This window comes from Equus asinus, chromosome 13 (assembly GCF_041296235.1).
Source record: "Equus asinus isolate D_3611 breed Donkey chromosome 13, EquAss-T2T_v2, whole genome shotgun sequence".
NCBI classification, from domain to species: domain Eukaryota; kingdom Metazoa; phylum Chordata; class Mammalia; order Perissodactyla; family Equidae; genus Equus; species Equus asinus.
In genome coordinates this window covers 55,212,191-55,234,480 of record NC_091802.1, presented here as the reverse complement: position 1 = coordinate 55,234,480, position 22,290 = coordinate 55,212,191, and the positions used below count along the sequence as shown (strand labels likewise).

At 45.9% G+C, this 22,290-nt stretch overlaps 2 protein-coding genes across 3 annotated transcripts in view; one reads left to right on the top strand and one right to left on the bottom strand.

Moving 5' to 3' along the window:
• Positions 1 to 22,290, bottom strand: part of RAB37 (RAB37, member RAS oncogene family) — a 61,007-nt gene that overhangs the window by 23,356 nt on the left and 15,361 nt on the right. The window lies entirely within an intron of this gene.
• Positions 334 to 20,891, top strand: LOC106830265 (CMRF35-like molecule 1). The gene is made up of 8 exons (XM_070482182.1): positions 334 to 454; positions 13,798 to 14,308; positions 14,556 to 14,923; positions 16,313 to 16,376; positions 17,195 to 17,307; positions 19,050 to 19,072; positions 19,392 to 19,541; positions 20,018 to 20,891. Exons 2-8 carry the CDS (start codon positions 14,148 to 14,150, stop codon positions 20,171 to 20,173), a joined length of 1,035 nt encoding a protein of 344 aa, XP_070338283.1. The 5' UTR covers positions 334 to 454; positions 13,798 to 14,147; the 3' UTR covers positions 20,174 to 20,891.

Sequence of the window (22,290 nt, the reverse complement as noted above, 5' to 3'; positions counted from 1 at the left end):
CTCTCTAAGATGTCTCTGATGAAGCTGGGTTCTCCCTGCCCCGGTCTTCCCACCAGGCAGAAGGATTGTGTAAGAACCAAACCCAGTGGGTCTGTGTCTGCAAGTCTCCACAAGACCAAGAAGCAGCTGCAAAGGTCTCTTTTTAGAGAACCCATCATGGCTCTGAGCAGGGAGGTATTTCTCAAAAGCTTATTCATGATCACTACGACTTGTTGCGTTGCTAACTGCCTTGAAATTTCACCCATCCCACCTCCTTCCTCTTTTAGTTTTATTGACCAGTGGGAAGTGTCTGAAGGAGGAAGTGTAAGAGCGAGAGTGAGCAAAAGCAGAAGGCTTGGGAGATGAGGGAGTCCAGTCTGTAGTTGGCTCTTGCTGGCAGGCTTGACCCAGGGGAACCTGTGTGAAGAGAAAATGCACCTGCTGCTCTTCTTTCTCCTCCTCTTCGGGTTGTCAGGTGAGCGGGGCCTGGGTCTGTACTCGTGGGAAACGCTTATCAGGCAGGAGGAAGCGGCTGGCAGAGGGAGGAGAGGTTCCCGCCAAGTGTCCTTCTGAGAAGCTGACCCCATTCTAGGAAGTTCCTTCAAGTAAGGAGCCCGTGTGTTTGACCCACTCAGTCACTCACCCAGTGTTTTAGTGCCCACAGTTGCCAACACAGAAGTATGGAGCATGGCCTTCATAATGAACCCAGTACAAGGCATCATTCCTGACCATCCAGGGGCGGAAAATGGATGGGCTGATGAGCCCCACTCATCAGGGACAAGCAGAGGAGCCCTAGTTGCTCAGGACAGCTGGTGAATACTTGCTCAGGCACTGTGACCCTCTGGAACGCATTATGAGCAAGGGAAGGCTTCGAGGAAGAAGTGAGGGTGGAGGGGGCTTTGAAGAAAGGAAAGCAGGGAGTTTGCCAGACAGGGAGAGAGGGGAGATTCTAGGCATTTGGCTTGGAAGGAAATAGAAAAGTTTCTGAGGGACAGGAAAAGTCAAGAGGAGGTGAGCTTGGTCGGGACAAAGAGGAAAGGAGGGGCTGAGATGTGAGCGGAGACTGAGGGCTCAAGTAAATTTCAACAGTAAAACAACAAATTAAGGGGATTTTCTTGACTTTGAAGTGTTAGAGGGCCTCAGGGCTCAGTCTTTGGGCTTCCTCTTGGTCCAGAGTTACTCCTTTGTTGATCTCAACCCCTCTCCTGGCTATACATACCATCTCTGTACAGATGACTCCCAATTTTTTATACCCAGCCTGGACAGCCCCTGGACTCCAGAATCTTCTGTCCAGCTGCCCATTCAACAGCTCCACTCAGATGATGCCATTTCAAACATGACCTGACCACATCTTCCCCCTCAAATTTCTTTCTCTCTCATCTTTGTGTTTGGGAACGCCATCTGTCTAGGGGCTCAGGCAAAACCTGGGGGGGAAGCCATCTCTTCTCTCATATCCCATAAAGATCCTTTGAAATTGTGGGCCAGATCCTGTCTCTCCTCTGGTCAAAATGCTCCAATGACCTCTCATCCTACTCAGAGTAAAAATCCAGAGTCCTTACAGAGGCTACAAGGTGCTCATCATCTGGTTCCCCTCCACGTCATCTCCCTGGTCTCCTCTTCTTCTCTGCTCCCCCTGGCTCAACCCACTCCAACTGCACTGGCCTCTTAGGTGTTCTTTGAACATGCTAGGGTACACCCCTGCCTCAGGACCTTTGCACTTGCTGTTCTCTCTGCCCAGAATACTCTTCCCCAGATAGCCACAGGCTCCAGTCCCTCACATCCTTCATGTCTTTGCTTCTTACTGAGTCTTTCATTGATGACCCCAATTAAAATAGCAATTTCCTTGCATTATTTTTCTCCATTGTTTTTTCCCTCCCTTCCCCCACCTTGATAGAATGTAAGTTTCAGGTGAGCAGGGATTTTTTTGTACCTAACAACCATACCAGGTACAGATTAGATGAATAGTAAATATTAGTCGAATGAGTGAATGTACCTAGTGGAGAGGAAATGATATGATCCCCACCCCCTGTCAACACAGACCATTTTTTTCTCTTTCTACTTTCATAGAACTGAACGGTTGAGACTCTTAACATTAACTGGAGAGGACACACATTGCTCATGAGGATGTAAAATGGTGCAGCCACTTTGGAAAACAATTTGGCATTCCTCAAAATGTCAAACATGTGGTTACCACATCACCCAGCAAGCCCACTCCTAGGTACATACCCAAGGGAATTGAAAACAAATGTCCATGAAAAAACTTGTATGCAAATGTCCATGGCAACATTGTTCCTAACAGTCAAGCAGCGGAAACAACATAAATCTGCATCAGCTGACAGACGGATGAATAAAATATGGCATACCCATACAATAGAATATTATTCAGCTGTAAAAAGCAACAAATACTGATACAGGCTTCAAGGTGGGTGAACCTTGAAAACATTACGCTGAGTGAAAGAATCCAGACACAAAAGGCTATATATCGTATGATTCCATTTATATGAAATGTCCAACATACCTAAATTCATATAGACAGAAAGCAGATTAGTGGCTGCCAGGGGTGGTGAGGGGGCTGGGGAGAGAGTAGGGAAGAGTGGGGTTTCTTTCTGGGGTGATGAAAATGTTGTGGAATTAGCTAGTGGTGATGTTTGCACAGTTTTGTGAATGTCCTAAAAACCAGAATTGTACACTGTAAAGGGGTGAATTGTATGGTGTGTGAATTGTGTCTCAATAAGAAAATAACCAAGGAGCAGAGGAAGACGTGGAAGCAGGGGAGTTCTGAGAAATTTTCTAGGCAGCATTCGGCATGTGTGCAGATCTGAGGCTCTGGAAGGAAGTTTGTGGCAACCAGCAAGCCCTTTGTGAGTTGTGACGATTTCCATGGTCTAATCTGATCGCTCGTTTCATCAGTCATAGAAATGAAAATGATACTTCCAAGAAGTGATGTGTGCCATGGGGAAAGCCGAGCTAGGTGCCCCGACTCATGGAGCCCCAGGGGGCGGTGGCAGTGCTTGGATGGCGTGGGCTGAGAGCACCCCTATGAGCAGGAGACGTCCAAGCTGGGGCCTGGAAGACAAGAAGGAGCAGGCATGTAAGCTTGAGGACAGCTTTCCAGGCACAGGGAGCAGCAAGTGCCAAGGCTGCGATGTGAAATGAGCTTGGCTGTGGCAAGTCTGAGGAAGAGAAAGGCCGGTGTGGCTTTGTTCCCTGCTTCGGAACAGCCTGGTGGGGCAGATTGGGAGGACGTGACTATCTCTTTGTGGAGAGGGTCTTAGGGGAGGAAAGTGACACATCCAGGACCACAAGACTGGCAAAGGCAGAGCTGGGCGTGGTTTGTGGGTGCTCAGCCCTGAGTTTTGGCGTAGAAATGGAGAAGGCAGACTTTGAGTGAGATGTTAGGAGGCAAACTGGCAAGACATATATGTGCATATAAAGGAATGCTTTTTTTCACTGATATCTGGAAATAGGGAACTTGACGGTGAGCAGAAGTGAGAGTAGTGCTGGGGTGTGTGTGTGGGCACCTGTGGTTTGAGCATGATCGAGGCAGAGGGGGAATATCCGTCTCAAGCGAGCAGGCACAGCTGTGTGCTGATAGGAACCCGCTTGCTCATGTGCACCTCTATGCCACCTCTCACCACGGAACTTCCAGTCACAAGTAACGAATTTCCCTGGCGCTGCTTCCCTCTTCCGAAGAGTTCATTGTTTTAAAAGTACAGTCATGCACTACATAAGGATGTTTCAGTCAATGACAGACCACAAATCTGATGGTGGGCCCGTAAGATTAGTACCATGTAGCCCAGGTGTGTAGTGGGCTGCACCATCTAGGTTTGTGTAAGTACATGCTATGATGTTCGCACAATGATGAAATTGCCTAGCAACACATTTCTCAGAACATGTCCCTGTTGTTAAGCGATGTATGACTGTGCACAAGAAAAGGAAATCAACCAGAAAGTTCCCACTGGTCTTTAAAGCATTCATTTTCTGTGAAAAAGGAAGATATTTTTAATTATCCTATTTTTTCAGAGAAAAATGATCTGCCTTGTCCAACTTAAGCCTCACCCTAAGTGGTGGCAGAGAAGGATAAGACCCCAGATGTGCCGACCCAGAGTGGAGACTAGCTGATGTCCTGTGCCATGCTGGAGATGGGGTCCGGTCCTGACTGTCACTCACGGATGGTGAGCCAGTCACCTCCTCCTGGGGCTCAGTTTCCTCCTGATCTAAGGTTATTCCTGATCATCTAGGCCATGAGTAACCATGCCTGAGGAGGATGCTGCTCCTTAGAACTCAGGGCTGCCTTCTGTGTCGGGAGGGTTCAGACGGCAGGACCCGTGCTCTGCTGAGCTTGATAGGGAGCGAGCGCCTGGATAGTGAGGTCCAAGAAGTGAGTGGAGAAGATGGTTCCAGAGTCAGGCCCAATACCAAATGCTCAGGTGAGATTGTCTAACAGGGCAACTAAGGATGGAGTGGCCCTCTGTATTAGTTTCCTAGGACTCCTGGGACATATCACCACAAACTGAGTGGCTTAAAACCACACAAGTTTATGATGTTACAGCCTGGAGGTCAGAAGTCTAAAATAAAATGGGTCAACTGGACTGCATTCTTCCTGGTGGCTGTAGTAGGAGAATCTGATTCCTTGACTTTTCCAGCTTCCAGAAGCTGCCGGCATTCCTTGGCGTGTGGCCCCACATCACTCTAACTTCTGCTTCATCATCACCTCTCCTTCTGTGCCTCTGACCCCCCTGCCTCCCTCTGATAAGGACCTTTGTGATTGTATTGGTCCTACCAGGATAATCCGGGATAATCTCTCCATCTCAAGACCCTTGACTGAATCACATTTGCAAAGTCCCTTTGTGCCATGGAAGGTTAAACGTATTCACCTGTTCTGGGGTTTAGGACGTCGACATCCTGGGGAGTCATCATTCTGCCTAGCACACCATTAAACAGCCCTGACCAGGCCCTAGATTCTTTTTCTATGATTTTCAAAGTGATAAGTAGTAATTGTTGATACTTAGGAAAGTACAGAAAAAAATGAAGAATTAGGAAACATAGAAAAAAGTGGGTCCATAATCTTAATGCCTAAGGCAACCATTTGTTAACATTTTGACTTATTTCCTTTTAATATTTTTTCTATGCATATTGTTTTTTTTTTTTTGAGGAAGATTAACCCTGAGCTAACATCCGTGTCCATCTTACTCTGCTTTCTATGTGGGACGACTGCCACAGCATGGCTTGATAAGCTGTGTGTATGTCCATGCCCAGGATCTGAACCCACGAACCCCAGGCGGCCAAAGCGGAATACGGGAACTTAACCGCTATGCCCCGGGCTGGCCCCTTTATGCATATTTTAAAACTTTGTTGAGATTATATTATATATGATATCTAAAAAAACATTTTCACTTCATATGAAGATTTCCACATAATTAAAAATATTTCTAAGTATATATCAGTGTCTGCATTCTATTTCATTTTATACTTAATTACTTCCCTAATGGATAGGTTAACCTTTTTTTCTTTGTTTTTGCTATTACATGTAATTATGTAATGAATCTTTGTGCACACATTTTTGTTAGCCTCTCTGATTATTTCCCAGGGACCAAATCCTAGAAATGTAATTACTGGAGCAAAGGGCGTGAGTGTTTTTGGTACGTACGACTGCCCTGCTGCTTCTGCACGGGCTCGACCAGTTCCATCCCGACCAGCAGCTTCTCAGCGTGCCTGTTCCCCCCCAGCCACGTCAGCAGTATGTTAGTCATAAAAATTTGGTTCGTTTGATATGTGAAAATGACATCATTTAGAATGTTTTTATTTGCTAGATTAAATTGAACATTTCAAATTTTATTATCCACCTGAATTTTCTCTTTGTGACTTGCGTTGTCTTATCCCTTATCAGTTCCCATATGAGGTCTTAATGTCTTTCTTGTCTGTATGCTTTAGAAAGAGAAAGGGTATTAATCCTTTTCTATGTTATTTGTTCTACGTATTTCTCCCGGTCTATTCCTCACCTTCTCAGTCTTTTTTATTAGTACGTCCAAGTGTTACATTTGGATATAGTCAAATTTACTGACTCTTGTGTGATGTCGCCATTAATTTTTTAAATTATTTTTTACTTTATTGAGGTCATAATAGTTTATAACATTGTGAAATTTCAGTTGTACATTATTATTTGTCAGTTGCCATAAATGTGCCCCTTTACCCCTTATGCCAAACCCCAACCCTCTTCCCCTCTGGTAACCACTAATCTGTTCTCTTTGTCCATGTATTGGTTTATCTTCCGCATAGGAATGAAATCATACGGTGTTTGTCTTTCTCTGTCTGGCTTATTTCGCTTAACATAATACCCTCAAGGTCCATCCATGTTGTTGTAAATGGGAGGATTTTGTCTTTTTTATGGCTGAGTAGTATTCCATTGTATATACATGCCACATCTTTTTTATCCATTCATCAGTCGGTGGGCACTTGGGTGGCTTCCACATCTTGGCTATTGTGAATAATGCTGCAATGAATTATAGGGGTGCATAAGTCTCTTTAAATTGTTGATTTCAAGTTCTTTGGGTAAATACCCAGTAGTGGGATAGTTGGGTCATATGTTATTTCTAATTTTAATTTTTTGAGAAATCTGCATACTGTTGTTCATAGTGGCTGCACCAGTTTGCATTCCCACGAGCAGTGGATGAGGGTTCCCTGTTCTCCACATCCTCTCCAACATTTGCTATTTTTTTGTCTTGGTGATTATAGCCATTCTGATGGGTGTGAGGTGATATCCCATTGTAGTTTTGATTTGCATTTTCCTAATAATTAGTGATGTTGAACATCTTTTCGTGTGTCTGTTGGCCATCTGTATATCTTCTTTGGGAAAATGTCTGTTCATAGCCTCTGCCCATTTTTTGATCGGGTTGTTTAGTTTTTTTGTTGTTGAGCTCTATGTGTTCTTTAGATATTTTGGATATTAACTCCTTGGTTTTATTTTTTTTTTTTGAGGAAGATTAGCCCTGAGCTAACTACTCCCAGTCCTCCTCGTTTTTGCTGAGGAAGCCTGGCCCTGGGCTAACATCCGTGCCCATCCTCCTCTACTTTATATGTGGGACACCTACCACATCATGGCATACCATGTCCGCACCCGGGATCCGAACCGGCGAACCCAGGGCCGCAGAGAAGCGGAATGTGCGAACTTAACCACTGCGCCACTGGGCCAGCCCCTTAACTCCTTGTTAGATACGTGATTTGCAAATATTTTCTCCCAATTGGTGGGTCGTCCTTTCATTTTGTTCATGGTTTTCTTTGCCTTCCAGAAGCTTTTAGTCTGATGCAGACCTATTTGTTAATTTTTTCTTTTGTTTCTCTTGCCTTGGTAGACACAGTATTTGAAAAGATGCTGCTAAGATGGATGTCAAAGAGTGTACTGCCTATATTTTCTTTTAGGAGTTTTATGGTTTCAGGTCTTACATTCAAGTCTTTAATACATTTTGAGTTAATTTTTGTGTATAGTGCAAGATAGTGGTCTACTTTCATTCTTTTGCATGTGGCTGTCCAGTTTTCCCAGCACCATTTATTGAAGAGGCTTTCCTTTCTCCATTGTATGTTCTTAGCTCCTTTGTCAAAGATTAGCTGTCCGTAGATGTGTGGTTTTTTTTCTGGGCTTTCAATACTGTTCCATTGATCTGTGTGTCTGTTTTTGTACCATTACCATACTGTTTTGATTACTGCAGCTTTGCAGGATATGTTGAAGACAGGGATTGTGATGCCTTCAGCTTTGTTCTTTTTTCTCAGGATTACTTTAGCTATCCAGAGTCTTTTGTTGCGCCATATGAATCTTAGGATTCTTTGTTCTATTTTCGTGAAGAATGTCATTGGGATTCTGATTGGGATTGCATTGAATCTGTAGATTTCTTTAGGTAGCATGGACATTTTAACTATATTTATTCTTCCAATCCATGAGCATGGAATATCTTTCCATTTCTTTATGTCTTCTTCAATTTCTTTCAATAATGTCTTATAGTTTTCAGTGTATAGGTCTTTCACCTCTTTGGTTAAATTTATTCCTAGATATTTTATTCTTTTTGTTGCTATGGGATTGTATTCTCGAGTTCTCTTCCCACTAGATCGTTATTAGAGTACAGAAATGCAACTGACTTTTGTAAGTTGATTTTGTACTCTGCAACTTTTCTGTCATTGTTGATTATTTCTAATAGTTTTCTGATGGATTCTTTAGGGTTTTCTATATATAAAATCATGTTGTCTGCAAACAACGAGAGTTTTACTTCTTTGTTGCCTGTTTGGATACCCTTCATTTCTTTTTCCTGCCTAATTGCTCTGGCCAAAACCTCCAGTAATATGTTGAATAAGAGTGGCGAGAGTGGGCACACTTGTCTTGGTCCTGTTCTCAGAGGGATGGCTTTCAGTTTTTCCCTGTTAAGTATGATGTTGGCTGTGAATTTGTCATATATGGCCTTTATTATGTTGAGGTGCTTTCCTTCTATGCCCATTTTATTGAGAGTTTTTATCATAAACGGATGTTGGATCTTGTCAAATGCTTTCTCTGCATCTATTGAGATGATCGTGTGGTTTTTATTCCTCATTTTGTTAATGTGGTATATTACATTGATTGATTTGTAGATGTTGAACCATCACTGTGTCCCTCGTATAAATCCCACTTGATCATGGTGTGTGATCATTTTAATATATTGCTGTATTTGGTTTGCCAATACTTTGTAGAGGATTTTTGCATCTATGTTCATCAGCGATATTGACCTGTAATTTTCCTTCTTTGTGTTGTCCTTGTCTGACTTTGGGATCAGAGTCATGTTGGCCTCATAAAATGGGTTAGAAAGTGTTCTGTCATCTTTAATTTTTGGAATAGTTTGAGAAGAATAGGTAATAAATCTTCTTTGAATGTTTGGTAGAATTCTCCAGAGAAGCCATCTGGTCTTGGACTTTTATATTTTGGGAGGTTGTTGATTACTGTTTCAATCTCTTTACTTGTGATTGGTCTATTCAGATTCTCTATTTCTTCTTGACTCAGTTTTGGGAGGTTGTATGAGTCTAAGAATTTATCCATTTCTTCTAGATTGTCCAATTTGTGGGCATATAGTTTTTCACACTATTCTCTTATAATCCTTTGTACTTCTGTTGTATCCGTTGCAATTTCTCCTCTTTCATTTTTAATTCTATTTATTTGAGCCTTCTCTTTTTTTTTTTCATGAGTCTGGCTAAGGGTTGTCAGTTTTGTTTACCTTCTCAAAGAAGAAGCTCTTAGTTTCATTGATCCTTTCTACTGTTTTTTTTTTTTCGTTGTTTCAACTTCATTTATTTCTGCTCTAACTTTTATTATTTCCCTCCTTCTGCTGACTTTGGGCTTTGCTTGTTCATCTTTTTCCAGCTCTGTTAGGTGTAGTTTAAGATTGCTTATTTGAGATTTTTCTTGTTTGTTAAGGTGGGACTGTATTGCTATGAATTTCCTTCTTAAGATTGCTTTTGCTGCATTCCATATGAGCTGCTGTGGTGTATTTTCATTTTCGTTTGTCTCCAGATATTTTTTGATTTCTCCTTTAATTTCTCCAATGATCCATTGGTTGTTCGGTAGCATGTTGTTTAGTCTCCACACATTTGTCACTTTCCCAACTTTTCTCTTGCAGTTGATTTCTAGTTTCACAGCATTATGGTCGGAAAAGAATCTTGATAAGATTTCAATCTTCTTAAATTTATTGAGGCTTGCCTTGTTTCCCAACATATGGTCTATCTTTGAGAATGTTCCAAGTGCACTTGAGAAGAATGCATATTCTGCTGTTTTTGGATGGAGAGTTCTATATCTATCCATTAAGTCCGTCTGGTCTACTTTTTCATTTAATTCCACTATTTCCTTGTTGACTTTCTATTGGATATCTATCTATTGATGTAAGTGGGGTGTTAAGGTCCCTGCTATTATTGTGTTTTTGTTAATATCTCCTTTCAGGTTTGTTAATAGTTGCGTTATGTATTTTGGTGCTCCTGTGTTGGGTGCATGTATATTAATGAGTATTATGTCTTCATGGTGGAGTGTCCCTTTTATCATTATATACTGCCCCTCTTTGTCTCTCATTGCCTTTTTAATCTTTTATTTAATTTTTATTTTTTATTGCAGTAACATTGGATTATAACATTATTTAACTTTCAGGTGTACATTGTAATATATTTCAAATTCTGTGTAGACTACATCATGTTCACCACCCAAAAACTAATTATAATCCATGACCACACATGTGCCTAATCACCCCTTTTGCCATCCCCTCCTCCTCTATGGTAACCACCAGTCCAATCTCTGTTGCTGTGTGTTTGTTTGTCGTTATCTCCTTTTTTGTCTTGAAATCTGTTTTGTCTGATATAAGTATGGCAACACCTTCTTTCTTTTGTTTGCCATTAGCTTGGAGTATCATCTTCCATTCCTTCACTGTCAGCCTGTGTTTGTCTTTAGAGCTGACATGTGTTTCCTGAAGGCAGCATATTGTTGGATTTTGTTTTTTAATCCACCCAGCTACTCTGTGTCTTCTGATTGGAGAATTCAATCCATTTATGTTTAGAGTGATTATTGATATATGAGGGCTTAACAATGCCATTTTATCACTTGTTTTCCAGTTGTTCTGTATTTCTCTTGTTTCTCATCCCATGTATTTTGGACTACCAATTCAATTAAGTAGTTCTCTATGGTGGTTTTCTCAGTTTTTTCTTTATTTATCATTTGTGTCTCTGTTCTGATTATTTGTTTAGTCATTACCATGAGGTTTGTGTAAAAAAAATCTCGTAGATGAGATAGTCCATTTTCTGTTAACCTCTTATTTCCTTAGTCTAAGTGGGTTCCATCCTATTTCTCTTCCCCTTCTAAGTTATTGTTGTCACAACTTATTCCATTTTGTGTTGTTAGTTTGTGGTTAAAATAATGAGATTATAGTTTTTTTTTTATGTTTTCCTTCCCTTTATCTTTAATGTTATAATTAAGTGTTTGCTAACCTGTTCTGATAGCTGCAATTTTCTGATTTTCTCTGCCTATTTATCTCCTTGCTCAAGGCTTTGTAAATGCTTTTTTTTTTTTCAGGTATTTGAGGGCCTTCTCCATCATTTCTTGTAGGGGGTGTCTTGTGGCAATGAACTCCCTCAGCTTTGTTTCATCTGGGAAAGTTTTTATTTCTCCATCATATCTGAAGGGTATTTTTACTGGATAGAGTATTCTTGGCTAAAATTTTTATCTTTCAGAATTTTGAATATATCATTCCACTCTCTCCTAGCCTGTAAGGTTTCTGCTGAGAAATCTGCTGAAGGCCTGATAGGGGTGCCTTTGTAAGTTATTTTCTTCTGCCTTGCTGCTCTTAATATTTTTTCTTTGTCATTGACTTTTTCCAGTTTTACTAATATATACCTTGGAAAAGGTCTTTTTACATGGATATAATTAGGAGTTCTATTGGCTTCTTTTACTGGTAGTTCCAGTTCCTTCCCCAGGTTTAGGAGGTTCTCAGCTATTATTTCTTTGAACAAGCTTTCTGCTCCTTTCTCCCTCTCTTCTCCCTCTGGAATATCTATAATCCTTATGCTGCATTTCCTAATTGAGTCACATATTTCTTGGATAATTTCTTCATTTGTTTTTAGTCTTAGCTCTCTCTCTTCCTCCATCTGAAGCATTTCTATATTTCTGTCCTCCAAATTGCTAATTCTGTCCTCCATAATATCAGCTCTGTTATTCAAGGACTCCAGTTTTTTCTTTATCTCATTCATTGTGTTTTTCATCTCCAACATTTCTGATTGGTTTTTCTTTATAGTTTCAATCTCTTTTGTGAATAATTCTTCTGTTCATTAATTTTATTCCTGATTTCATTGAATTGTCTTTCTGAATTTTCTTGTAACTCATGGAGTTCTTTTACAGCTATTTTGAATTCTCTGTCATTTAGATTGTAAATTTCTGTGCCTTCAGGATTGACTTCTGGGTGCTTGTCATTTTCCTTCTGGTCTGGAGTATTAATATACATCCTCATATTATTTGCTGGGGTGGATTTGTGCCTTTGCATATTGGTAGTATCTGGTCACAGATTCCACCTGCTGTCACTGTGGGGGGTGAGCAGGAGCTATGTATTCTGAACCCACCATGATCCTTGGAAGCTGTGCCTGTCCTTTGGTATCAATGCTGGCAAGGGCCTTCTGCAATTGCCTGCCTGTAGTTGCTGCTTTACTAACATATGTGCAGGTACTCTGGTGAGGGTACCTTACTCTGGCTGACTGGCCAAACTGGTGTACCAGGTGGGAGGAGATGCACTTTCTTTCACATGCACAATCCTGGGGGTGTTGCCCATTAATTTTAAGTTTAGAAAGTTCTCCCTTTAATTCAGAGATTTTATAAAGATTCACGTCTATTTTCTTCTAGTTTAAAAAATGATTTGCTATTTTATGCTGACCTCCTTAAACTCCCTGAATTTACCTAAGTGAAGCTTGCTGAGAGGTGACAGTATCCTGCAATGCTTATGCCATAACCCTTCCCTCCTCACTTAGCTTTATAGTCTTCTGTGGTGTGTGTGAACTTCTTCAATAGACTAGGTCTGTTTACAGCTTATTGACTCTATTCTATTGATATGTTTATCTATTCTCATTAGATTTCCAAGCTGGTTTCTTTATTATGGGCTGATGTTGTTTTAATATCTGGTGGGGTAAGTCCTTTCTCATTTTTCATCTTTAAAATGCTAAAAATTCTCATCTGTTCATCTCTTCAGATAATCTCTAGTACAGTGATGTACCACCTAATAGCATTTCAATCAATGACAGACCACATATATGATAGTGGTCCCATAAGATTAGTACCATACAGCCTAGGTGTGTAATAGGCTATACATTCTAGGTTTGTGTAAGTACTCCCTATGATGTTTGCACGATGATGAAATCACCTAATGACACATTTTTCAGAATCTGTCCCCATTGTTAAGGGATGCATGACTGTATATCTCTGATATATACAGAGAGATATACAGTCATGCTCTGAATAATGACATTTTGGTCAACGATGGACTGTGTATACAATGGTGGTCCTATAAGATTAGTACCATATGGCCTAGTTGTGTAGTAGCCTATACCATCTAGGTTTGTGTAAGTACTGTATGGGGGGAAGAAATTTCCCTCTACCCTTCAAGGTTCTTCTGGCTAGCCTAAAATTAAGTTGACATGAAACAGAGTAACAGGAGAAAAACAGACAAAAGTTTAATAACATGTACACACGAGAGAAACCCAGGAAAGCAGATTAACTTGACAAAATGGCTAAAGCCCTCCCCTTAAATGCCATCCTCAGCTAAAGACAAAAGATGTTGGGGGTGGAGAGAGTCAAGGACTTCAAAGGGAAGGAAGGCAATTCAAAAGTAGGTGAAACTAGCATGTCTCTAATATCAAACCCTGATAAAGACAGCACAGAAAAAATGACAGGAAAGGGCCTTATGTCTGAATATAGATCTGGAGTTGAGCACTGACAGCCAGGTTCAGTGGCAGACAGGGTTTGCGTGGCCTGCACTGCATCACTGTTGTTGTTCCTAGTTAAGCCAGTCTTTAAAATTGAGAGGTTCCACACAAAATTCAGATTTCTGGCTACTCCAAAAAATTGAAAAGGTCTGAAACCACATGGCCCACTTCTTGCGTGAGCACAATGGGCTGCAGTGGAATGGGACTGTGCAGGGGTCATTTGCTTTCCAGATTGCTGAGGTCTTCACCATGTCCCGGTGTCTATTGCCGAGGCCTAGTGTCAGCGCCAGTTTTCATCATGCTTGGAGTGTTGTTTCTCTTACAGTAGGGAAACATTTCCCTGTATCCTGACTCTTTCAGAGGTGAGAAAATGAAAGAAAGAACAAGAACATATATCATAAGAAAATGCTGCTTCACTCTACAGCACCTGTCTTATGGCAAAGCTGTAGTATTCAAGACAATATGGATTGGCATAAGGACAGACAGATGAATCAATGGAAAAGAATGGAAAATGCATAAATCACTCACTTATTTGATTTTTGACAAAGGAACCAAAGCTATTCAATGGATAAAATGGGATCTGTGTGATATGCATTCTATAGCACATGGAGACCATTTAGCATCACTGTTCTGGTCAACTTCAAAGGCGTTCCTGCCAGGGTGGTGGACTACAGCATAACCATTAGGAACAACCTTTCTACAGCCACGTGATGTGGATGCTTTGGCTGGACCTCCCGAGGTCATCAGTGCAAAGTCAGGGCAGCAATCATTCTCCTGTGGAAATGGATCCTCTGATATTTCCTCCCCATCAGACCAGCATAACACAGAGATGGCTGCAAAAGGACATTGCTGGGAATATAAAGATTTATCGGCTATAGATGGGGGAGAGGATGAATTACAGGAAGCTAGTATTGCTCAGTGTCCACATTATTGTATCTTTGAGGTCCGTAGTTGTGCTCTTAGGTGATTTGCCTGGTGGTTTTTACCAGTAGAATTTTGAAGGACAAAAGGTCTGTCTTGTGGAAAGTGCATTCCTTCCTCGACTGCTATTCACCTGAGCATGCTCTTGGATTTATTGGAGCTATTTGCAATGCAGGACGCTGTGGCCCTGCCCTCAGGGGAGGAGGTGACAGGTACATGGATTTGTGTTTTCCAGGCTCATTTGCCATCATGGGTCCAAAAGTAATGAGAGGCCCAGAGCGGGGCTCGTTGACCGTGCGGTGTCGCTACGGCCCAGGATGGAAGACCCACAAGAAGTGGTGGTGTCGAGGAGCTGATTGGACTAGCTGCAAGATCCTTGTTATAACCACTGGATCAGAGCAGGAGGTGGAGCAGGACCGTGTGTCCATCAGGGACGATCAGAGAAACCTCACGTTCACCGTGACCATGGAGGAGCTCAGGCGAGACGATGCAGACACTTACTGGTGTGGGATTGAGAGAACTGGAACTGACCTGGGATTCCAAGTTAAAGTGACCATTGACCCAGGTAAGAGTGTGTGTTTGGATGTGTCTCTTCAGGGCCTGCTCTGTTCTGGTCCCTGAGGTCCCTCTCCAGTGACTCAGCTGTCACTCAGAGTGAACTGTCATAGAGGGCGCTTGAGTCCTGAGGTCTACCTGACTGACCGCCTGGGATCGGGAGGGGCAGGGCCTCTCTAGATGCTCTCCTGGCTCCCAGGGCCTCCTCCAGGATGGGCTCAAGCCTTTCTAGGCAGATGCTTTTCCTCTGCACAGCTCAGTGCCTGAGTCTATTGCCTGTAGAGATCAAGGCGATGGTCCCAGCTTCAGCCCATGGGCCAAAGGCACCCTCTTCCATGGGACCCAGAGACCCCACCCAACAACTGCCAATGCTCTTCTGGGACCTCTAGAGCTCAGATGTCCCTGCTCTTTGTGGAGTTTGGGGCTGGGACTTCATAGCTGCTGTCCCCATTCCATATCTAGTCTCGGGGGAAAGAGGCCCAGCACAGTCGTGATGCTGTAGTTAATTGCTGAGGTCTGGAAAGACCTCCACAGTCGAAAGGCTGTATTTCTGGTGTCTGAAATCCCATCACGAGCCATTCACATGTCTGGACTTAGTGATGTTCTCTTCCTAAGTCCTTCTCAAATGCAAGCACTCCTGGGAGGGGCAGTTCAGAGGTCCCAGTGCCTCAATTTTCACAAGTCCCTCTGTTGGGCTCTGCTTCTGCTGACCCTCAGACAGGCAGTACCAGCTCACGGCACACTTGTGGCAAAGAGGGAGCACATGTCACAGGGTCGCCGCCACCCCTGGAACCTGTGAGACATGTTGTACTGGCAAAGCGCAGCACAGTCGTCATCTCATAGAATCCTGACAATATTCCTGAGAAGTAGCTGTGCCCATCATGGAAGGTTAATAACTTGCCCAAAGTAAAGGCTCTTCCCGAACCTTATGATTTTGTTCTTAGAGGTCACAGATCTTGCATGTGTTGGCCACTGGGCAAGCCCCTATTGTGCTCCTGTCCTTGCTGGATAAATAAGACGGGGTGACGCATTGGCTGAGCCCTTGTCATGAGCAGCAGGAGTGTTTAAGTCCAGCTGAACTCCAACTCCCTTGTCCTGAGCCATCCTGGGCCCCCTCTCACCTTCCAGGGCCTGCTCAACGTCCTCCCTGGACCCGTGCCCAGCCCCACCTGCCTCTGAGGCTCTGCGTCTCCTGGAGGCCATGGAGATTTGAGCAGTCCAGGCTATCAGCCCCTCCCCATGGCCCTGCTCCAGGCTCCTCAGGCCAGGGCAGCCCTCAGGCCCCCAGACTCAGAGCCACGTGCAGGGCTGCAGGTGTGTTAGCAGGCAGAGTAGTGTGTAATCTGGTCTGTACGCCCAGCGCCAACTACAGTGTCGACCACCACCGCCATGTCCACAGCACCAGTCACCCCAGAAGAGACCCGAGTCTCCCCAACTGTGACCAGCCACCACTCCGAGAGCAGGTAAGCCAGCTCTGATGCTGCTGTCACCTGTGCCCACTTGGCCCAGACTTCTCTAATGGGGGATCCTTTGTGGTCCCAGGTCCCGGCCAGACCTTGTCTCTGAACCCTCAGTTTCTTCTGAGAGATTGAGGATGTTGGGGGCTCTTTCCACTTGCTCTCGCAGCTGAGGGGGCCAGAAACCTGAAATCAAGGTCTCGGCAGGATTGGTTCCTTCTTGGGGTCTATAAAGGTAGACTCCGTCCCCTGACTCGCTCATAACTTGTGGTGGTTGCCAGCAATCCGTGCGTTCCTCTGCTTGTGGCAGCATCGCTCCCATCTCTGCCTCTGTCATGACATGCACTTCTCCCTGTGTGTCCTTGTGCCCAAATTTCCCTTTTACAAGGGCACCGGTCATTGGATTAGAGCCACTCTAACGTAGAATGACCTCATTTTAACTCAATTACATCTGTAAAGATGTCATTTCCAAATAGGTCACCTTCACAGGTGCTGAGTGAACAGGAATTATAGGGGTGGGGGACACTATTCAACCTCGTACAGGGGGCAAGTGTAGGACTCGGGGGACCTTTTCAGAACCTGTCGCCATACAGTTTCTATGAGGCTTCGAGCCCCATTGAAACCACCTCGTGGAGCCCTCCTCTCCTTTTTTAAAAAACCGTCTTTGAGGGCACCCAGGAGCGGGTGTCCCCAGGCTGGAAACCACGGGCCTGCAGGTCAAAAGGTCAAAAGGTGTGTGGCCCTCCCTGCTAGCGGGTGGGTGGGATAAGGCCCAAAGGCAGGAGGGGAACCAGGATGCACGGCGTGTCTTCTGCTGTTTCCAGCAGTGTCTCCCTGAAGCTCAGCGTCCTCATTCCCCTCATCTTTGCGGTGTTGCTGCTTCTCTCGGTGGCGGCTTCACTCTTGGCTTGGAGAATGGTGAAGCAACGGGAGAAAGGTGAGTTGGCCTGGCTGGGGCTGGGCTGGGTGGAAGTGTGTGGGGCCAGTGGCCGGCATTGTCATCCGGGAGCCATCTGGCCAAGAGATTACCCACACGATCTGGAGGGCACTGTCCCTAAGGCCACTGGCAGCTGGCAGAAGAGGGGCTGGAGGGAGGCCTGGAGCTCGTAGGTGAGCCCAGGGGGCTTTGGCACTGTCCACCCACACATCCCTCCTTGCTCTTCTCTTCTTCCTGACCCACCTCCCTCTCTATTTCCTGATTTGGCTCTTGGTGGCAGAGGTGGCAATGGCCTTAGGCAGGCAATCCATCTAGGGTGCCCAGACACTTCAGTGGAATTTGTGTGGTTGCCAAGGATGTGCTGAGCTGACATGGAGGCAGGGAGAGACACAGATACACACACACACACACACATGGGCACACATACACACACAGAGGAATGAACACATGCACATGTATGCACATGCAACATAGCCCTCCCCGCCCCAGGTACACACATGTGCACACATGAGCACAGATACACACGTCACAGAGTCCTCTGGGTTTGATCAGAAAGGTGGGTTGTGACTCCTACTTTTGCTCCTCCTCTGCCCCGGCCCTTTCTCAGGCCACGAGCTGGTCCTGTGAACATCTGCTCCTGAGGGAAGAGCCTCTTTGCTCACGAGCCCACACCCATCAGTCACGAGCTCTGGACTCAACCAAACCCTTTTCCTGTCTGGCTCCACTTCCACCTTCTCATGCTGATTGCACCCCCTCCCCTTCTCAGAACCCACTGGGACCTAAGCTCTCATGGGGACGTCTCCCACACTGCCCCCCTGCAGCCTGGGGAGCCTTGTAGTCTGGGAGGAGGGGAGCCTGACTCCTGTTTACTACATTTTCTCCATTGTACCAACTGTGACCTAAGTTCTAAGTACACTCTGTGCTCCTCGGTATCTAGACCTTTGAAACTAAAAACCAAGGGAGAGACTTCTTGTTTCTTTGTTGTCTCTAAAGCAGGGGGCAAGAGGGAGCAGGAAGGAGTGGAGGGGAGCCAAAAAGAAACAAGAAGCAGCGAGCACCTGAAAGCTGGTCCACGCTGTGCCCTCCCAGCTCTCGTCCTCCAATGGGAGGGCAGCTTGGAGCAATCCTATCTCCACAGACAACTCTCACTGATTGTGTCATCATGTGCGAGGCACAGCTGGCACTAGGATGCCAGGAAGGCCTGGGCTCAGCCACCCAGCAGCCCGCAGCTCGCTGCCCACCTGAAGGCTAACCAGAATTCAGTGGGACAAAGGCGATGAGCCAGTGTCAATCAGGTGCCCTGGGAGCCGGGGAGGGAGCAGACAGCCGGGCAGCCAGGGAAGGTAGGTTGACTTTGAGCTGAGTCCCTAGTGATGAACCAGGTAGAGCAATAGTGGGGCTATAGGTGGGGCCTCTAGCAGAAGTGACAGGCTGAGCCTGGATTGTGCAGCAGGAAACTTAATCCCAGGGGAGCTGACGGCTGGCAGGGCCACCTGACCAGCTGATCACACGGTTCTGTGATGTGGGGAACAGGTGGGCCGAGGTCTCCTTATTTCTCAGGTGGAGAAATGGAAGCTCAGAGAGGTGAAGTGACCAAAGTCACAGAGGGTGTCATCTGAGGAGTCAGAATTAGAACTGAGTCTCCTCTCTCTGAGCCTGGAGCCTAATTCACCTCTTTTCTTCCATGCAGCTCTTTCCCAGACCTGAGGGGCTTTCTAATTCTGATTGTTTTTGCCTTTCAGCCCCTGAGATATCCCAAGAACAGGTAAGAGAGTCCTCAAGGTCGTATCAGAGACACTAGACAGCTCTTCCCCTCCTTTCTCATTTTCCATCTCCCAGGAGCACCGAAGTCCAGATGTATCAGACAAACCACGTGCCAAAGGGTCCATATACTCCAGGCATAGCTGCAGAGCCTGGCAAAGGGCCCTGGGAGGATGGGGTGGGGCGTGCTGGAAACTGCCAGAAGGGAGGAGGGCTGGGAGGGGTCAGCGAGGGAGACTGGGAGGAAGCTGGGAGAGGGGTGCCCGGGGAAGCAGACAGACTTGGTTCCACGGTGAAAGAGGAACCTGTGCTTCCTCTCCTAGGCGCTCCAGCCCTTGGAGAGTGACGTCTGCTATGCGAACCTGACCCTGCAGCACACGGGAACCTCCTCTGGCCCCTCGCGGAAGAAGGCCTCCAGAAAACCCTCCTACTCTGCCCAGGTGGACCAGGTGGAAGGGGAATATGTCACCATGGTGTGTACTTGGTGGGGCTGCTGTGGGGCTTGGAGCCAGACCCACCACTGCCCCCCTTTTGAGGATGGGCTTTCTCTCGCCCTTGTGGGTGCAGAGGAGGAAAGTGGGTGCTGGGAAAAGCCACAGCCATTGATAGACTTGCCTGTAGAGGTCCCGCATGCTTTTGGCTTTTGGAAGTGTCTCCTTACAAGGTATCAGCACTGGGGACTCAGAGATAGGTCAAACGTGGCCTTTGTGCTGGGCAGGGGAGACCCAGATAAGCCGAGTGACCTTCTCCTGGGATCCCATGGGAAACGTGTTGCCCTGGCGTGGAGCTCAGGGTGCCTGGCAGAGTGGAGGGAGGGGGAGCTGGAGGACCTGGGAGTGGACTTCAGAAGCCCTGAAGGGTCTATCCTCACAGCCTCACCCGAGGCTTCCTCCACCGGTGGGCACAGCCTCCTGCCAGCTTCTCTGAGCCAAGTGCATCTTTGTTGCAGGACTCCTTTCTGAGGGAGGACATTTCCTATCCAGCTCGGTCTTTGGACACCTTGGATCAGGAACCAACCTACAGCAACACAAGCCATCTCGTTGCACACATTCCCAGCGGGAGCCACGGGGAGCCCACAGAGTACAGCACCATCAGGAAGCCTTAGCCTGGGCTCCAGGCCCCTCTCCAACCCCACCTGAGGTCTGTGGACGCATTCCTGCCTCGTCTACCTTCTGTCCCCAGTCCTCTCATGGATTCAACCGGTGACTGAGGCCTCTGCCTCATCCAGCCAGCATCACCTCCAGCTCTGACCTGGGCTCAGGGGGCTTTTGGAAGATAGATAGGGACCTCGCCACATCCCTCCCTCTCCCACACAGCTTGGGAGGGGCTAGGGGTATGCTCTGGGGCTGCCGAGGGAGAAATAGCGGCGATAATGATTATAATAGTAATCGACCTTTATTTATTGCTTACCATGTATGGTGGACTGAACAGTGGCCCCCAAAATTATCTGCATCCTAGTCCCCAGGACCTGTGAGTGTTACCTGCTGTGGCAAACCGGGCTGTGCACATGTACTAAAGGGGAGGGTGTGAGGGAGAGGCATTGTTCTGGATTATCCAGATGTGCCCTAAATATAATCACAAGAGTCCTTACAAGAGGGACGTAAGAAGTTCACAAGATGACGGAAGCAGAGGTTGGAGTGAGGCAGCCAGAGCCTAGGACCGCCGCAGCCTTTAGAAGCTGGAAAAGGCAAGGAAGCGACCCTCCCCTGGAGCCTCCAGAAGGAACCAGCCCTGTCGACCTCTTGACTTTAGCCCAGTGGAACTGATTTCGTACTTCTGGCCTCCGGAATTGTAGGAGAATAAATTTGTATTGTTTTAATTAAGCCACTAAATTTGTGGTAATTTGTTACAGCAGCAGCAGGAAACATACACTATGTGGTAGGTGCCCTCCCCTAAATGCTTTACCTGCTGTAACTCGTTTGATCCTCACGACAACCCTTTGAGGGCACCTTTCTTATTGTCCCCATTTTACAGATGAGGAATCGAGGCACAGAGAGGTTCAAGGACTTACCAAGTTTTCCTGCCAGGACGTGGGTGAGTTAGGATTTGAACTTGGGCATTTTGGCTCCAGAATCTGGAGTCTGGGCCACCACCCTGCGCTATGTGTACAAGGAGGACAGTGTATGGGGGTGTGTGTGTGTACATCCCTCACACAGGGATGGTTAGCAAGTATTTACAGACGCTGGGCTTACTGTCTTTATTCTAGAGTCCTGGCAGCCTTCCCTCCAGAATATGTCCTAAATCCTATTCTGGCTCATCCAGGCAACCATCCAGTCCCCTGCCTGGAGTCCATTCTCTTTTGTCCTCTGCCCGAGTCCATTCTCCTCCCAGCAGCCAGAGTGAACTTTTTCAAGCACAGACCTGATCACTCCCTGCTTATCACCTTCTGGTGCCTTTTACCGCAGCTCACAAAGCCCCAGGATCCGCAGGTCCCTGCCTGTTCCTTTGACCCCGTCTTCCCTGCCTCCCTCTCACTTGCTCTGCTCCATCCACTCTGATCCACTCTGACCTTTCTTCTGACAAGATAAGCCTTGCTCCCTTCTCAGAGCCTTGGCACTTGCTCTTCCTTGTTTCCAGAAAGCTCTTCCCGCAGATACGTGAATAGTTAGCTTCTTTTTATCATCATGTCTCAGCTCAACGTCCCCTCTCAGAGCGACCTTCCCTCATCATGCTAACAGCAGTAGCCCCTGTTACACCCCGAATTCCCCTCTGTCACGTTGCCATCTTTTACTTCCCTCCTGGCATTTTCTACTTCCCGAACTTACTGACTTACTGGCATGTAGGTTTATCATTTCCCCCTCTCTGCTAGGCTGTGGGCTGCCTGAGGTGGGGGCTTTGTCTCCTTCACTGCTGTACCCCTGTGCCTAGTTTAACATCTGGCACGTGGTCGGTTCTTGAATGTTTATATGTTGATGGAATGAATAAGTAACATGATGCTTCAGACTTGCAAACCCAGAGCAAGGTTTTGGGAGCATGGGCACCCGTGTCCATCATTCTAGGAAGGGAGTACTGGGCCACCTGGGCAGCCAAAGGAATTTCAGGATCGACTTCCCAGAAGCATGAAGTGGAGAGACTTCCCTCTCCCAGCCTGAAACCAGGGGAGACGCGAGGAGCCGTGGTTCTCCCCGACTGGAGGACTAAGGTCTCTTACCTCACTTAGGTCTCTTTTGGGGGGGGCTGGGATAAAGTGTCAGGGAAAGGAGTCATGGCTTGGGAAGAAAT

Coding starts and splice junctions, on each gene's coding strand:
- LOC106830265 (XM_070482182.1), top strand. CDS start 14,148: ATGTGGATGCTTTGGCTGGACCTCCCGAGGTCATCAGTGCAAAGTCAG. Junction 14,924..16,312: donor TAAAGTGACCATTGACCCAG/GTAAGAGTGTGT, acceptor CCATGTCCACAG/CACCAGTCACCCCAGAAGAG. Junction 19,542..20,017: donor AAGGGGAATATGTCACCATG/GTGTGTACTTGG, acceptor TCTTTGTTGCAG/GACTCCTTTCTGAGGGAGGA.